General features: G+C 42.6%; 1 protein-coding gene across 2 annotated transcripts in view; it reads left to right on the top strand.

The window, feature by feature from the left end:
- The window catches only part of FLI1 (Fli-1 proto-oncogene, ETS transcription factor), a gene marked incomplete at its 3' end in the record, with an annotated part of 50,728 nt that extends 50,179 nt beyond the window's left edge, over positions 1 to 549 (top strand). For both annotated transcript variants that reach the window (XM_079709255.1, XM_079709254.1), the window contains one exon: positions 20 to 549. In XM_079709255.1, the coding sequence (XP_079565381.1) occupies positions 20 to 549 (530 nt within the window). The remainder of the gene's footprint in view (positions 1 to 19) is intronic.
- Between the last annotated feature and the right edge of the window lie 12,072 nt (positions 550 to 12,621).

Genomic DNA, 12,621 nt, shown 5'->3' with positions numbered 1-12,621 from the left:
TCTGCCTCGCTGCCTGCAGGGAGCGGGCAGATCCAGCTGTGGCAGTTCCTTCTGGAGTTACTGTCGGACAGCGCCAACGCCAGCTGCATCACCTGGGAGGGGACCAACGGGGAGTTCAAAATGACGGACCCCGATGAGGTGGCCAGGCGCTGGGGGGAGCGGAAGAGCAAACCCAACATGAATTACGACAAGCTGAGCCGAGCCCTCCGATACTACTACGATAAAAACATTATGACCAAAGTGCACGGCAAGAGGTATGCCTACAAATTTGACTTCCACGGCATCGCCCAGGCTCTGCAGCCACATCCCACCGAGTCGTCCATGTACAAGTACCCTTCGGATATCTCCTACATGCCCTCCTACCACACCCACCAGCAGAAGGTGAACTTTGTCCCTCCCCCCCCGTCCTCCATGCCGGTCACTTCCTCTAGCCTCTTTGGAGCAGCGTCACAGTACTGGACCTCCCCCACAGGTGGCATCTACCCAAACCCCAATGTCCCCCGCCACCCAAACACCCACGTGCCCTCACACTTAGGCAGCTACTACTAGACGCTTCATCACCGGTGGCCTTCTCGCTGAAGTCCCCTTCCTCACAGTTCTTGTTGGACATACGTGGCCTTGAAGAGAAAACGAAACTGGATGCTCTTTCTTGTTGGATAGAACTTTTGTACCTGTTCTTTAAAAAGGATTCTTTTTTTTTTTTTTAACGTTGGTAACTCCTGCTTCCTCTACCTTGAACAAAGAGATGGATAATTCCATGGGCCAGTATGCCAGTTGGGAGTCTCAATCTCCTGTCAGCCTACGAGTTGAATATTTAGATTACTGGAATAGTTGTGTCATGGTTCTGGGAAAGAAACTGTAGATTTATATTTTTAGGACCAAAGCAGTTACTTATCGACACACGGGTCTCATCTTGGACCTTGAAGGGTTCATATGATAAAGAATCATGGACTTAACCAGTTATGCTCTGGTTTGAGACTTAGTGAAAATAGAGGCAGGAAGCTTATCATCTTATCTTAGGAAGACCTAACTCAGTGGATAGCAAACTGGAACATTGGTTGTAAGGCTAGTGAAGTTTTCACCCAACTGGAATTTCAGAGAAAGAACAAGTGTGTATTTAAGAAGCCACGGGCATTGCAAAATCTTTCTCAGTGGGCAGTAAATACGCACTAGGCTGACCATTCTCTCTGGAAATAGTCAAGATATGAACTAAGAAATGTTAATGCAAATGCAGACATTCCTGAAAGCCAGAGAGTTAAATCACTTTTTTTTTTTTTAAATAATGACAGTGGGTCCCAGAACTTTGAAAAGTCCTAGGGATTTCTAAACACAAACAGATTCGCAAGTGCTGTGCGCTTGTCAGATCAGTCCAGGGTCCACCAACCAGAAGGCAACTTACTGTATAAATTATGCAGAGTTATTTTCCTATATCTCGCAGTATTAAAAATAAATAATTAAAAAGTGAAAAAGAGTAAAGAAACGAGTTGACCTCGGTCACAAATACAATGTTACTATCAAATCAGTCGTTATTTTTTTTTAAATGTAATTTGTACATCTTTTGTCAATCTGTACATTTGGGCTGTTTGTATGTTTTTTATAGCTGGTTTTAAAAAAGCATAATGTGACTTATTGCGGAAAAGAACACAGGACGTTCAAGTCACTGACTTACTAGAAAGAGAATCACTGGTGTTGTTATTTAACAAGTGAGCAGAAGCAAATCAAGGCAAACTCTTTAAACCGTTCCTGCTTTGGAGATGTTTGTAAATAACCGAACTGCAACAATCATAACTTGGAAAAGAACAACCAAACTTTCCCTTGTGCATACAAGGGATCTTCCTGCCTTATATATGCAATATATTTTTTAGATATTAAAATATATAAAATTTTGCAGGTAATCATTGACTTTTTTAAACTATATTAAGTGTTAAGCTGACAACTGTCAATGAAGACTATGTTGTACAATAATTTGACTAAATAAATTGTGCCTTTTTCTCTCAGAACCGAGGACACCGTTTTCTTATTTACAACCAACATTCTCTCCCCTGCCCACCTCAGGTCCAAGGGTTTTCCCAGGGGAAGTTTCCTATTGACCTCTTCTGGCACCATGAAAACTTTTTCACATGTACATACAGCAGAAAGTATAGGATCAATTTGGTTTTTATGGCTGTTTGTATTAGTCAGGGTTCTCCAGAGAAACAGAACCAATGGGATTTATATGGAGATTGATTATGAGGACTTGACTCATGTGATTCTAGAGGCTGAGAAGTCCCCCGGTCTGCAAGCTGGACACCCAGGAAAGCCAGTGGTGTGTAATTCTAGGCAACCAGGGAAACTAGCTGATGGTGTAAATCCCAGTTCAAGGGCAGGAGAAAAGTCCCACCTCAAGCAGGGAGCCAGGGGTGAATTCCTCCTTCCTCTGCTCTTTGCTCTATTTCAGACCCTCCGTGATTGGATGAGGCGCTCTGGCTGGCGTTGGAGAGGAGAGTCTACTTCACTGAGTCCACACATTCAATGCTAATCTCATTCAGAAACACCCTCACTTACATACCCGGAAATACTGTTTAATCTTGGCCACCGTCAAATTGATACTTAAAATTAACCTTCACGTTGTGCACAATGTTTGCAGAGATTTTTTTAAAAATATTATTTAAATCTCCCTCCAGCCTAAAAGGGTTTTATAGGATGACAGCCAAGGCCATGGAGAGTCTGTGTCCAAGAACCAGAACAAAGCAATCAGGTCCATCCAGGATAGACCTCATCCATTGGACTTCACTCTTGCATTCACTGAGCACCTCAAACCCAAGTGGCCATCCCCCTGATACTCCAGCAGAGAATCAGATGGCCCAGCTGCCTCTGGTCCTGTACTAGGAGCTTATGGCCCATGCGGATTTTTAAGATGGTTTTTCTTCCCAGGGAAGAACCCCGCCTCAAGTCGTTTCACTGTTAGTTAGCTCATTTTCATTTCCTCTATTTTATAATGAAAATGAAGGAGGTTTGGAAAGTCCTTGATGTTGTGAGAAATTAGACTCACAACATTGGTCACCCTGTAATCTTCCCTGGGAGACAGTGAGTACCTTCTAGACAATTTGTCTACCTAAACAAAAGGAGACATGTTCCAGTTAAATTTTTTAACTTGCACCCCACCATTAAAAAACGTAAGCAAATATTCTCAATGTATGCACATTAATTTATAAAGCATATATAAAACTGTTACATTATTATTATCTACCTTATAAAACAAACACAAAATTAAAAAGTTTAAAGAGTGATATAAAAATAAATTGTAACTGAAATTCTAATGGTTTCTTCCTATTTTCATTGTATGGCATATCTCCCACTGTGAAGACTCAATAAGAATGTTAGTCTTTAGAAGAATAAGTATGTATGTACACACCTGTATGGGTTTTCTAGTGGACTTCTAAGAAAGAAGAAAATAAAAATTTGATATAAGTGGCCTAAGCATAGAAAGAGAAATGATAAAGGCCAGGGATGTTTAAGAATTGTCTAGCTGGATTCTTTTGCAAATCTTTTTCTCAGCCAAGTAATTTTCCCATCAATTTTGAAATCTGCTAAGTAGTCATTTGGGAAAACAGAGGCACATACTTCTGACTGCTGTGAGAAGGATGGGATACTGAGACACTGGAGAGGTCACCCTTTTAAGAGGTTTTCTTAATATGCCCTATTCAAGCACTGGCTAAGACCTTTACAAGGTCTTGGAACTTTGACCAAATATTGCCCCTAGAATTCATCCCCACATGATTTATTCCACATTTAGGAAGCTGGTCCACTCATAACAGGACCAGGACACCATTTCCTCCCTAGAAGCATTTGTATGGAGTGAGGGCTGGCAGTTAGTCCCTGAAATACTCAGATTTAGGGTTTGCTAACTTACTCCAAGGCAGCCAGCTGACTCGTCACAGAGGACAAACAGGATCTTCACCATCCTGGCTGCTAGTCCAGTCTTTCCCCCACTCAACCATTCTGTACCGAGGCCATGAAGTGCATTCAGTCTAACAAACAGGGCACGCCAAGCAGAGCAGAGCATGGCAAGCCTGTGGGCAGTTCTAATGGAAATCGTCTTCCCCACAGTTTAAGATGCTACTCAACAGCCCTTTTGAGCAGGCAGTCGTTTTGTGTGTGTGTGTGTGTGTGTGTGTGTGTGTGTGCCAAAAAATATTGTTGACTCCCATGCAAGGGAAGCTATATTTTCAAATCTGTTGTTTTACAACATTGTTAATGGTCAGTGACCACTAGGAATGTAATAACACCTAAAATGATCATTATTTTATTAAACCAATGACATGTACATGCAACTGAACCACCTATGTGTACAATGTTTATTTAGGCCATGAGTAATGCATAAGGTGTGGGCCCTCACACAGGTTATCACTAGTTTAGACCAAACGAGAACATGAGGTTCCAGAACTCTCATGTGGCAAAGAACATCTGACTGCCCTAAGCCAAGGAGCTGCCAGGCCAAGGCAATGGTTGGTGAGGAAATTAGAAAAAAGCAAAACAAAACAACGTGCAGTGCTTTCCTTTAGTGGTCTTGGGGCTTGGTTTCACACTCTACTTCCTCTAAAATCTATTATTAACACCCATTATGTAAACATGTTACCTTAGAAACTATTGAAAAGGTACCATTTTGGGAAGCAACCCTTGGGCAAGGCTCTTCTGCTGCTGAGCCCTGCTCCACACCTAGTGGGGGAGCTGCTCCCCCCCACCCCGCCCCCAGGTCTCCCTTTCATCAACAGCAGTGATGAGGCAATAAATGGTGCTTAGTCTCTTTGGAAGGAGAGGGGAGACAATAAAGAACTGGAATGGGGGGTGGGAGACGGGATCCTAGTGCACAAACAGAGGCTTCAACTCTTCTTATCCAAAAGGACTTTGAGTTTTGCAAAAACACACTGGTCACTTCATTCTACAAAAAATCTACTGAAATCGACACTGCATTCCTTCACCCAGGGAGTCTGGCTGAAGGATTCTGAAAGGTCGGCTGATTTCAAGACTACAAATCCCAGCCTCCCTTGGGGGACAGACACTTCTGAGAGGAAGTGATTTAGCCAGTCAAACCTCTAGGGTTGCAGCCAATTGAGAAAGGGGATGGAGGGAAGCTTTTTAAAAGGAATGTCTGCTCAGCTCACACGCCTGGGGTCTGCCTCTCTCACTCTTACTTGGCCTCCTCTCTAATTGTTTCAGTCTGTCTGAGCTGGTAAATTCCTAAGCTCATAGTCAATTTACACTTAGCTTAAAAGCTCTAGGGGGAAAGAGAAAAAGTTTCCAGGGAGACCACTCACCTACCATTGCTCAACTAACCCTCTGGATTTTAACTGTTACCTCATGTGTTTTCTTAGTGGGAGGAGAGAGGCAATTTAGGCAGATAAATGAGCAGGGATGTAACTCCAGAGGCCCTGGGTTCAAATTCTGGCCCTTCTACCTACTGGGCAACTTATCTGCACCTGTGAACTGGGGAGCTGAGTAATACCTCCTGCAAGAGTTCCTGTGAGATATTAGATGACACACATGGAAAACCCTTTACAAAATACTGTACAGGAAGTATATATGCATAAATAAAATCATGTATATAATATAAAATGTATGTATATATATTATATATATAATATATATATATTATATATATAATATAAAATGTACATGTATATATATATTATAGATATATAATATATGTATATTATATATATAATATGTATATATATATAATATATATAATATATATATATTATATATATATTATATATATAAATATATAAAATCACTGTTACCTGTATTTGCTAAGTTTCTCCAAGAACTTTTATTAAGTCCTTGGTAACCAGAGAGCACTCTGTTTGGGGGGTGCAATACAGTGTAGGTTTTGTTTTACAGTCAGAAAGGCATTTTCCAAATGAGTGAAAAGTGGGAGTACATTGGATTTTCCCCATCCCCAGCTCTCACCACACCCCACTTGGCCTCCTGCCTGTCACTGGTTCTATGTACCCCTAAAGCCCAGCAGACCAGGCTTCCAAGCTGCAGAATGCTGCAAATGAGATTGTTGTGAAGGAATGCTAAAAATGCACTTTTGTCAGAAATGCTGTGTTGGGTTTTCAAATCAGCTAATAAATAGAGGCTGGGAGCTGGGATTTTATGCCTAGTAAGCTTGAATCCAGATTTTTTTGCAGACCCAAAGAGCCTGTAAGCTCCAGGAGAGAAGAGCCTCTGTTTCGTTTGCTGCCTTCCTGGCCACACAGCAGTTAGTCAGTAACTATATGCTGAGCGGATATGTAAAAAACAGGGATGCAGTCAGCGAGGTCTGAACATAAGCCCAGCATTTACACCTCCCTAATTATAACTACTGTCTTTGAGCTTGACTCACATCTGTAAAATGAGGATTATAGTCACAACCTCACAATGTTATGACAGGAGTTAAGTATGAGACTGTAAGTAAAAATGCTGTGTATGTTGAAAAGAATGACAGAAATGCCAGATACTGTCTTGGTTGATGAGCAGTCCCTCTTTATCATTCAAAACTCTGTCCTGGTCTCTTCTCTCTCATCCTAAGACAGAGGAGTAAATCATACTCCTCCATTCTTTCACGTATTGCAAATATACCTTTTTAACTTAAAAAGTTACAAAAGCTTGAGACAGTCACAAACGTATAGAAAAGTTGGAACTGCACAAAGAACATTTTTAGGGAACCATTTGAGAGTGAGTTGCCAACCTGATGCTCCATCACCACCAAATATTCGAGTGTGTATTTTCTATAGACAACAACGTTCTCCCACGTACTCTGGGACAATCATGACAATAAGAAAATGAACATGCACAAACAACCACGTAATCCTCAGGCACCACTCATGCTCCACTAGTTGCCCTGTTATGTCTCGTCTTTTGCAAAAGGATCTCATCCAGAATCACACATTACGTTTAGTTGTCATGTACCTTTAGTCTGGGATACTCCCAACTTTCCTTAACTTCCAGGACTCTTGACAACTTTGAATATTTTAGGCCAGTTATTTTGCAGAATGGCCCTCAATCTGGGGCTGTCTGGTGTTTCATGATTAGATGTAGCCTAGGCATCTCTGACATCACAGAGTTGATGCTGCTGCCTTCTCCTTGCCCCTGACAATTTCAGTGTACCCCAGGATTGATGATGTTCATTTTGATGATGTGATTAGGGTACGGTGTCTGCCAGGCTTCTCCACTGTAAAGTTACTCTTTTCCCCTTTGTAATTAATAAGTATTTTGTGGGGAGGTACTTTGAAATTAAGTAAATATTCCATTCATCATTAGATTTCAATGAATTCATTCATTTATTTATATCTCTAAAGACTGGTGTTTTCCTATTTTATTCAGTGGGTATGACAGTTCTTACAATTATTTATTTTGATGATTACATTGTCCCCATGGGAGGTCATTCAAGCTGGCCTCCATGTCCTTTGACATGTTCCCCTCAGTCTTTGAGCACTTCCTTGCTTTCTCCCCCAGTTACATATTTGGGGCTCCCTGTTTCAGCTCTGGAGTCATTCATTTCTCCAAATATCACTGGTTCTTTTTAGTGGAAAATGATATTTAGAAGCCAATATCAGGGTGCTGGATGTGCTCATTGCTATTGCAATGTTGTTGCTCCCAAGACTTCTCAAGTGGTCAGAGCTAGGAAGTCTATGTGTATATATGCATACACATCATGTATACATACATAGACTTTTATATACATACATGCGTTGTGTGAATCAGAGTTCTCCAGAGAAACAGAACCAAGAAGATATAAATAGATAGATAGATAGACAGATACAAGAAAAGATTAATTATAGGAATTGGCTCACACAATTACGGAGGCCAAGAAGACCCACAGTCTGCTGTCTGCAAGCTCAAGAACCCATAGGGTAATTCAGTCCAAGTGAGTCTAAAGGCTTGAGAATGATGGGTGGGCGAGGCCAATGGTGTTAAGTCCCAGTCTGACTGTGGAAACCCAAGAACAAGGAGCACAAACGTCTGAGGGCAGAAGAAGGTGGACATCTCAGCTCAAGCAGAGAAAGAATTCACCCTTCCTCCCCCTTTTGGTTTCACTCAGTTCCTCTCTGGATTGGATGGTGCCCACCCACCTTGGCACGGGGGGGGGGGGGATCTTTTTTACTCAGTTTACTGTTTCAAATGCAAATCTCTCCCAGAAACACCCTCACATTCACACCTGGAAATAATATTTTGCCAGCTATCTGGGCATTTCTTAGCCCAATCAAGATGACACATGAGTCTTCCCTGGTGGCACAGTGGTTAAGAATCTGCCTGCCAATGCAGGGGACACAAGTTCAAGCCCTGGTCCGGGAAGATCCCACATGCTGTGGAGCAACTAAGCCCATGCGCCACAACTACTGAGCCTGCACTCTAGAGCCCATGAGCCACAACTACTAAGCCCGAGCATCACAACTACTGAAGCCTGCGTGCCTAGAGCCCGTGCTCCGCAACAAGAGAAGCCACTGTAATGAGAAACCCGTGCACCGCAGCTAGAGAAAGCCTGTGCACAGTAACAAAGACCCAACGCAGCCAACAAATAAATCAATAAATAAAATAAGTTTATTAATAAAAAGATGACACATGAAATTAGCCATCTCATATGCATAGACATTTATATCTATAGTTATTTCTATATCTATACACATATCTCGAAAGCCTGGAGTTGACTCAGATGCATCTATTTCCAATCTAACACCACAAGACCCACCCCAGTCTTTTTCCCTTCCCACGTTTGTTATTCTCTTGTTCGACAACGAGAAACATGGTTTCCCTTACGCATAATATATACTCTTACTTATCAGTCTTTCTGCATGTAACCAGTCTCCTATCTCTGCTGCACCCCACCCTTCCCCCACGTGAACCCTGCTGTGGTTCTCAATTCCCATCCTGGCCACCCCACTGCATGGGCACCCTCCTTACCCTACACCAGGCCACGCCTCCATATGGATGCCTTCCTCTCCCCATTCAAGCTCTGACATCCTGGGACAGGCCTGGGACTGTCTGGCTGGGACTCCCTCCTATCTGGGACTCCACCCTCAACCCACTCAAACCTGACTGCTGTGACAGCTGCACCCCTGTCCCCCCCATGGATGCTCTCTTTACTCCGCTCGGGCACAAACACCACACTCCAGGACACTCCATCTAGTGCCCCGTTCACTGACACCACTGCACTGATACTTACCTTGTTCTGCTCCACTTGTGGCCTCAGGAGTAAATACTTCAGGATGGGAAGGAAAGGGGAAGAAAAGAAAAGGAAAGAGGGAAAGGAAGGAAAGTGGAAAAAGGGAAGATCCATGAACACACAGTGAAGACTGCATGTATCTCATTGATATGTGTATGTGGTGGACGTGGGTGGGGACAAGGGATTACAAGATTCATTAACTTGTGGTTTTTGCCTGTCTCTGCATTCTCACATCCAAATGTGCGTGCGTGTGTGCACTAAAGGGCATGCGCACACACACACACCTGCACTTTTCACGGTGCAGAATTGGAGAACAGTGAGAGAAAGGAGAGAAAGGGATGGAAATTAACTAGAGAGACTACAAGTTAGGAGCTAGTTGGGAATGGGGGATAGATGGAGAAAATGACATTTTAAAATTGTGTGCTAGCTATTTACCATACCTAAGATATGGAAACAGCCTAAATGTCCAGTGACAGATGAATGGATAAAGAAGATATAGTACATACATACAATGGAATATTACTCAGCCATCAAAAAGAATGAAATAATGCTGTTTGCAGCAACATGGATGGACCTAGAGGTTATCATTCTAAGTGAAGTAAGCCAGACAGAGAAAGACAAATATCATATGATATTGCTTATATGTGGAATCTACAATACGACACAGATGAACATATCTATGAAACAGACTCACAATCATAGAGAACAGATCTGTGGTTGCCAAGGGGGAGGGGTTGGGGGAGGGAAGGATTAGGAGTTTGGGATTAGCGGTTGCAAACTTGTATATATAGGATGGATAAACAACAAGGTCCTACTGTACAGCACAGGGAACTATATTCAATAGCCTATGATAAACCAGAATGGAAAAGAATATGAAAAAGAATATATATATATATATATATATATATATATATATGACTGAGTCACTTTGTTATATAGCAGAAATTAATGCAACATTATAAATCAACTACACTTCAATAAATTTTTAAAAAAATCTTATGCTGGTTATTCAGGGGAACAATTGGAAACAGGAGGAGGGAGAGGATATGGCTGGTGAGTGTGGAAAAGCAATGCTCTGGGATATGCCTTTAATGTTTTCTGATAGAAACAGAGGCAAACATGGCATGACATTTTATTAATTTTGGTTTGGGGGCAGTGCTAAGACACAGCAATTTGAGACCCCAGAATCTATTTGTGTTTGAAGATCTGTGTCCTTCATTGGACTATAAAGACATGAAGGGCAGGAACTGTGTCTAATTCTTTCTTTTTATTCCTAGCACCTAGCAAGTGCCTGGCTTTATAGAAGGATCCGATACATGTCTGTTGTTTGTCAAACGGCACCTGCTGGACAGAACTTGTCCAGGCCCACTTGCCCAGCAATTCTGAGAGGCAGGGTGGGAGCCTCTGCTCTGCTTTGTTACAGTTAAACCCAGAGATACATGGAGAAAATAAAAAACATGGAAGACACAGTTAAAACATAAGACCAGAGCACTGTTATAATTTGCTGGCAATTTCTATCAAGTCAGTGTTTGGTGCCAATTGGTTTCCCCAGAAGATGCAGTATTTCTTTCCCCATTGATTATTGCAGTGCCCGGAGGCCCTGGTTTTCAGAAACGTCTAGTCAAGCATCACATATATTCTAGGAATACTTTCCAGACATCCCAGCTCTTCCTGAAAACTTCCCTTCTTTTGCTCTTTCTCTGTCTTTTTAGGACCTTCTACTTATCTAGCATTTTTCTGAGTAACTCAAAGTTTTGTCTTAAAAAAAAAAAAATAGAACATATGACCACTAAGAAACTACTTTGCACCAGACCTCTATCTGAGAACTTTAAAAGGTGAAGAATATGAATTTTCTATCCACAGATACTTAGTGTGTGAGGAAGAAATATGAGCTTGCCACTCATTTCTGAAAAGCAAAGCTAATCAAATTGTAGCTTAAACCTGCTTTTAAAAGAGTATTTCTGATGATCTGCAGTCTTTTCCCTTCACATTGAATCTTTACAAACTTCACTGATTACCTGATCAGAATCCAAGGCACAAATCTCCGATGGATCCAATTTTTCAAGTAGAGGGCTGCCACTTGGGCTCAAAGCCAATGCTGGAAGGTCTGGGGCAAAAGGGAGTGAAGACGGGCAGTGGAGCAGAGAAGGAGTTTCCATCCCCACAATGAGCCTCGTGGCCAAAGACACAGTCATCCCCTAAGCTGCTCTGCCTGCTCAGGAGACTGTGTCCCTAAAGAAGCAAGCCCCTCACCTCGAGGGCAATTGCCCAAGTCCAAGAGGGAAATCCTGAGTATTTGTAAAGCTTCCAGAAAACTCTCAAGGTTCCATAAACATCACATTTGCATTCAGTGTGCACTTAGGTTATATCTTACTTGGCAAGAAATACTCGTTTTCAGGACATCAGTTTTTCAGTCTGTTGAGAGTTCATTACAAACGGCCCCACAGCTTTGCATTAGCAAACGCCCAAAAGACAATGGAGGGAAAACTGGAGTCAAAACTATGGCCTCCTAACTCACATGCAGTAGGTCCCTGGAGGAAACCCTTTCCGCCTCCAGCGTTTTGGGTAATCAGGACAGATGGATAGATGTCCTTTAAGTATGAGGGCTTGCTGGATATCCTGGGAGAGACTGTGACGAAAAGACAGAGGGACCGATGCTTGGTTTCCAGGACATAAGTTAAACAATCTTAATGCAAAAATACTAGTTTACTCAGAGTCAGTATCTTTAGAAGGTGAAAACCATCTCTAGCTAAATCTTCAGCCATCTTGGTCTCTTGAGAAAAAATGGAAAGATTGGCCTAATCATGGAATTTCCTGGTCTTAGCGGATTTACAACCAAAGATTCAGTGGATGACCCAGGTCATAACTGCTGGCTGCACCGCAAATTCAATTATCCCAAATTCCGACACACCAGCCTCCTTCCTGTCCCTCACCCCTTTCTCATCATAACCTTTCCTGGGCCATCAACCCCCCCACCAGCTTGTCTGAATCCAGGTTTAATCTCAGCAAACTCGGAGCTAAGAATCTACACTGAGGACATCTCATCAGAGGGAGAAGGCCACATTCTTGATGACGAGTAGTGACATACATGCAGCCCCAGCCTGGCCCAACCAGTGCAGAGATGAAGTAAATCAGTCTATCCCCTCTTTCCAGCCACATCCGAGTGGGGAGAAAGCAGCATCAGGATACGAGAAGCTGGTTTTCAAGATTTCACAGCAGGTCCTCTGACAGCATGGAGGCCCTTACTAACTGACAAAGAGGGAACACTCTTGAAACAGTGTTACCTGCTGTGGTTTTGACACCATCGTGCACACTCATGCTACCCTTGGTCAGCCCTCCCCCCTCCCCAGCCTGGCCACATGCGGTTGAAGAGCCTCCCTGCAGTGTTTAGACAGCTTGCAGGGAAGGTGGGCTCTGTGAGTTGTAAGAGG

The sequence above is a fragment of the Hyperoodon ampullatus genome, assembly GCF_949752795.1.
Source record: "Hyperoodon ampullatus genome assembly, chromosome: 7".
In the NCBI taxonomy this organism is placed as follows: Eukaryota; Metazoa; Chordata; class Mammalia; order Artiodactyla; family Ziphiidae; genus Hyperoodon; species Hyperoodon ampullatus.
Note: the sequence above shows the minus strand (reverse complement) of the source record. Positions and strands in the feature narration are given on the sequence as shown.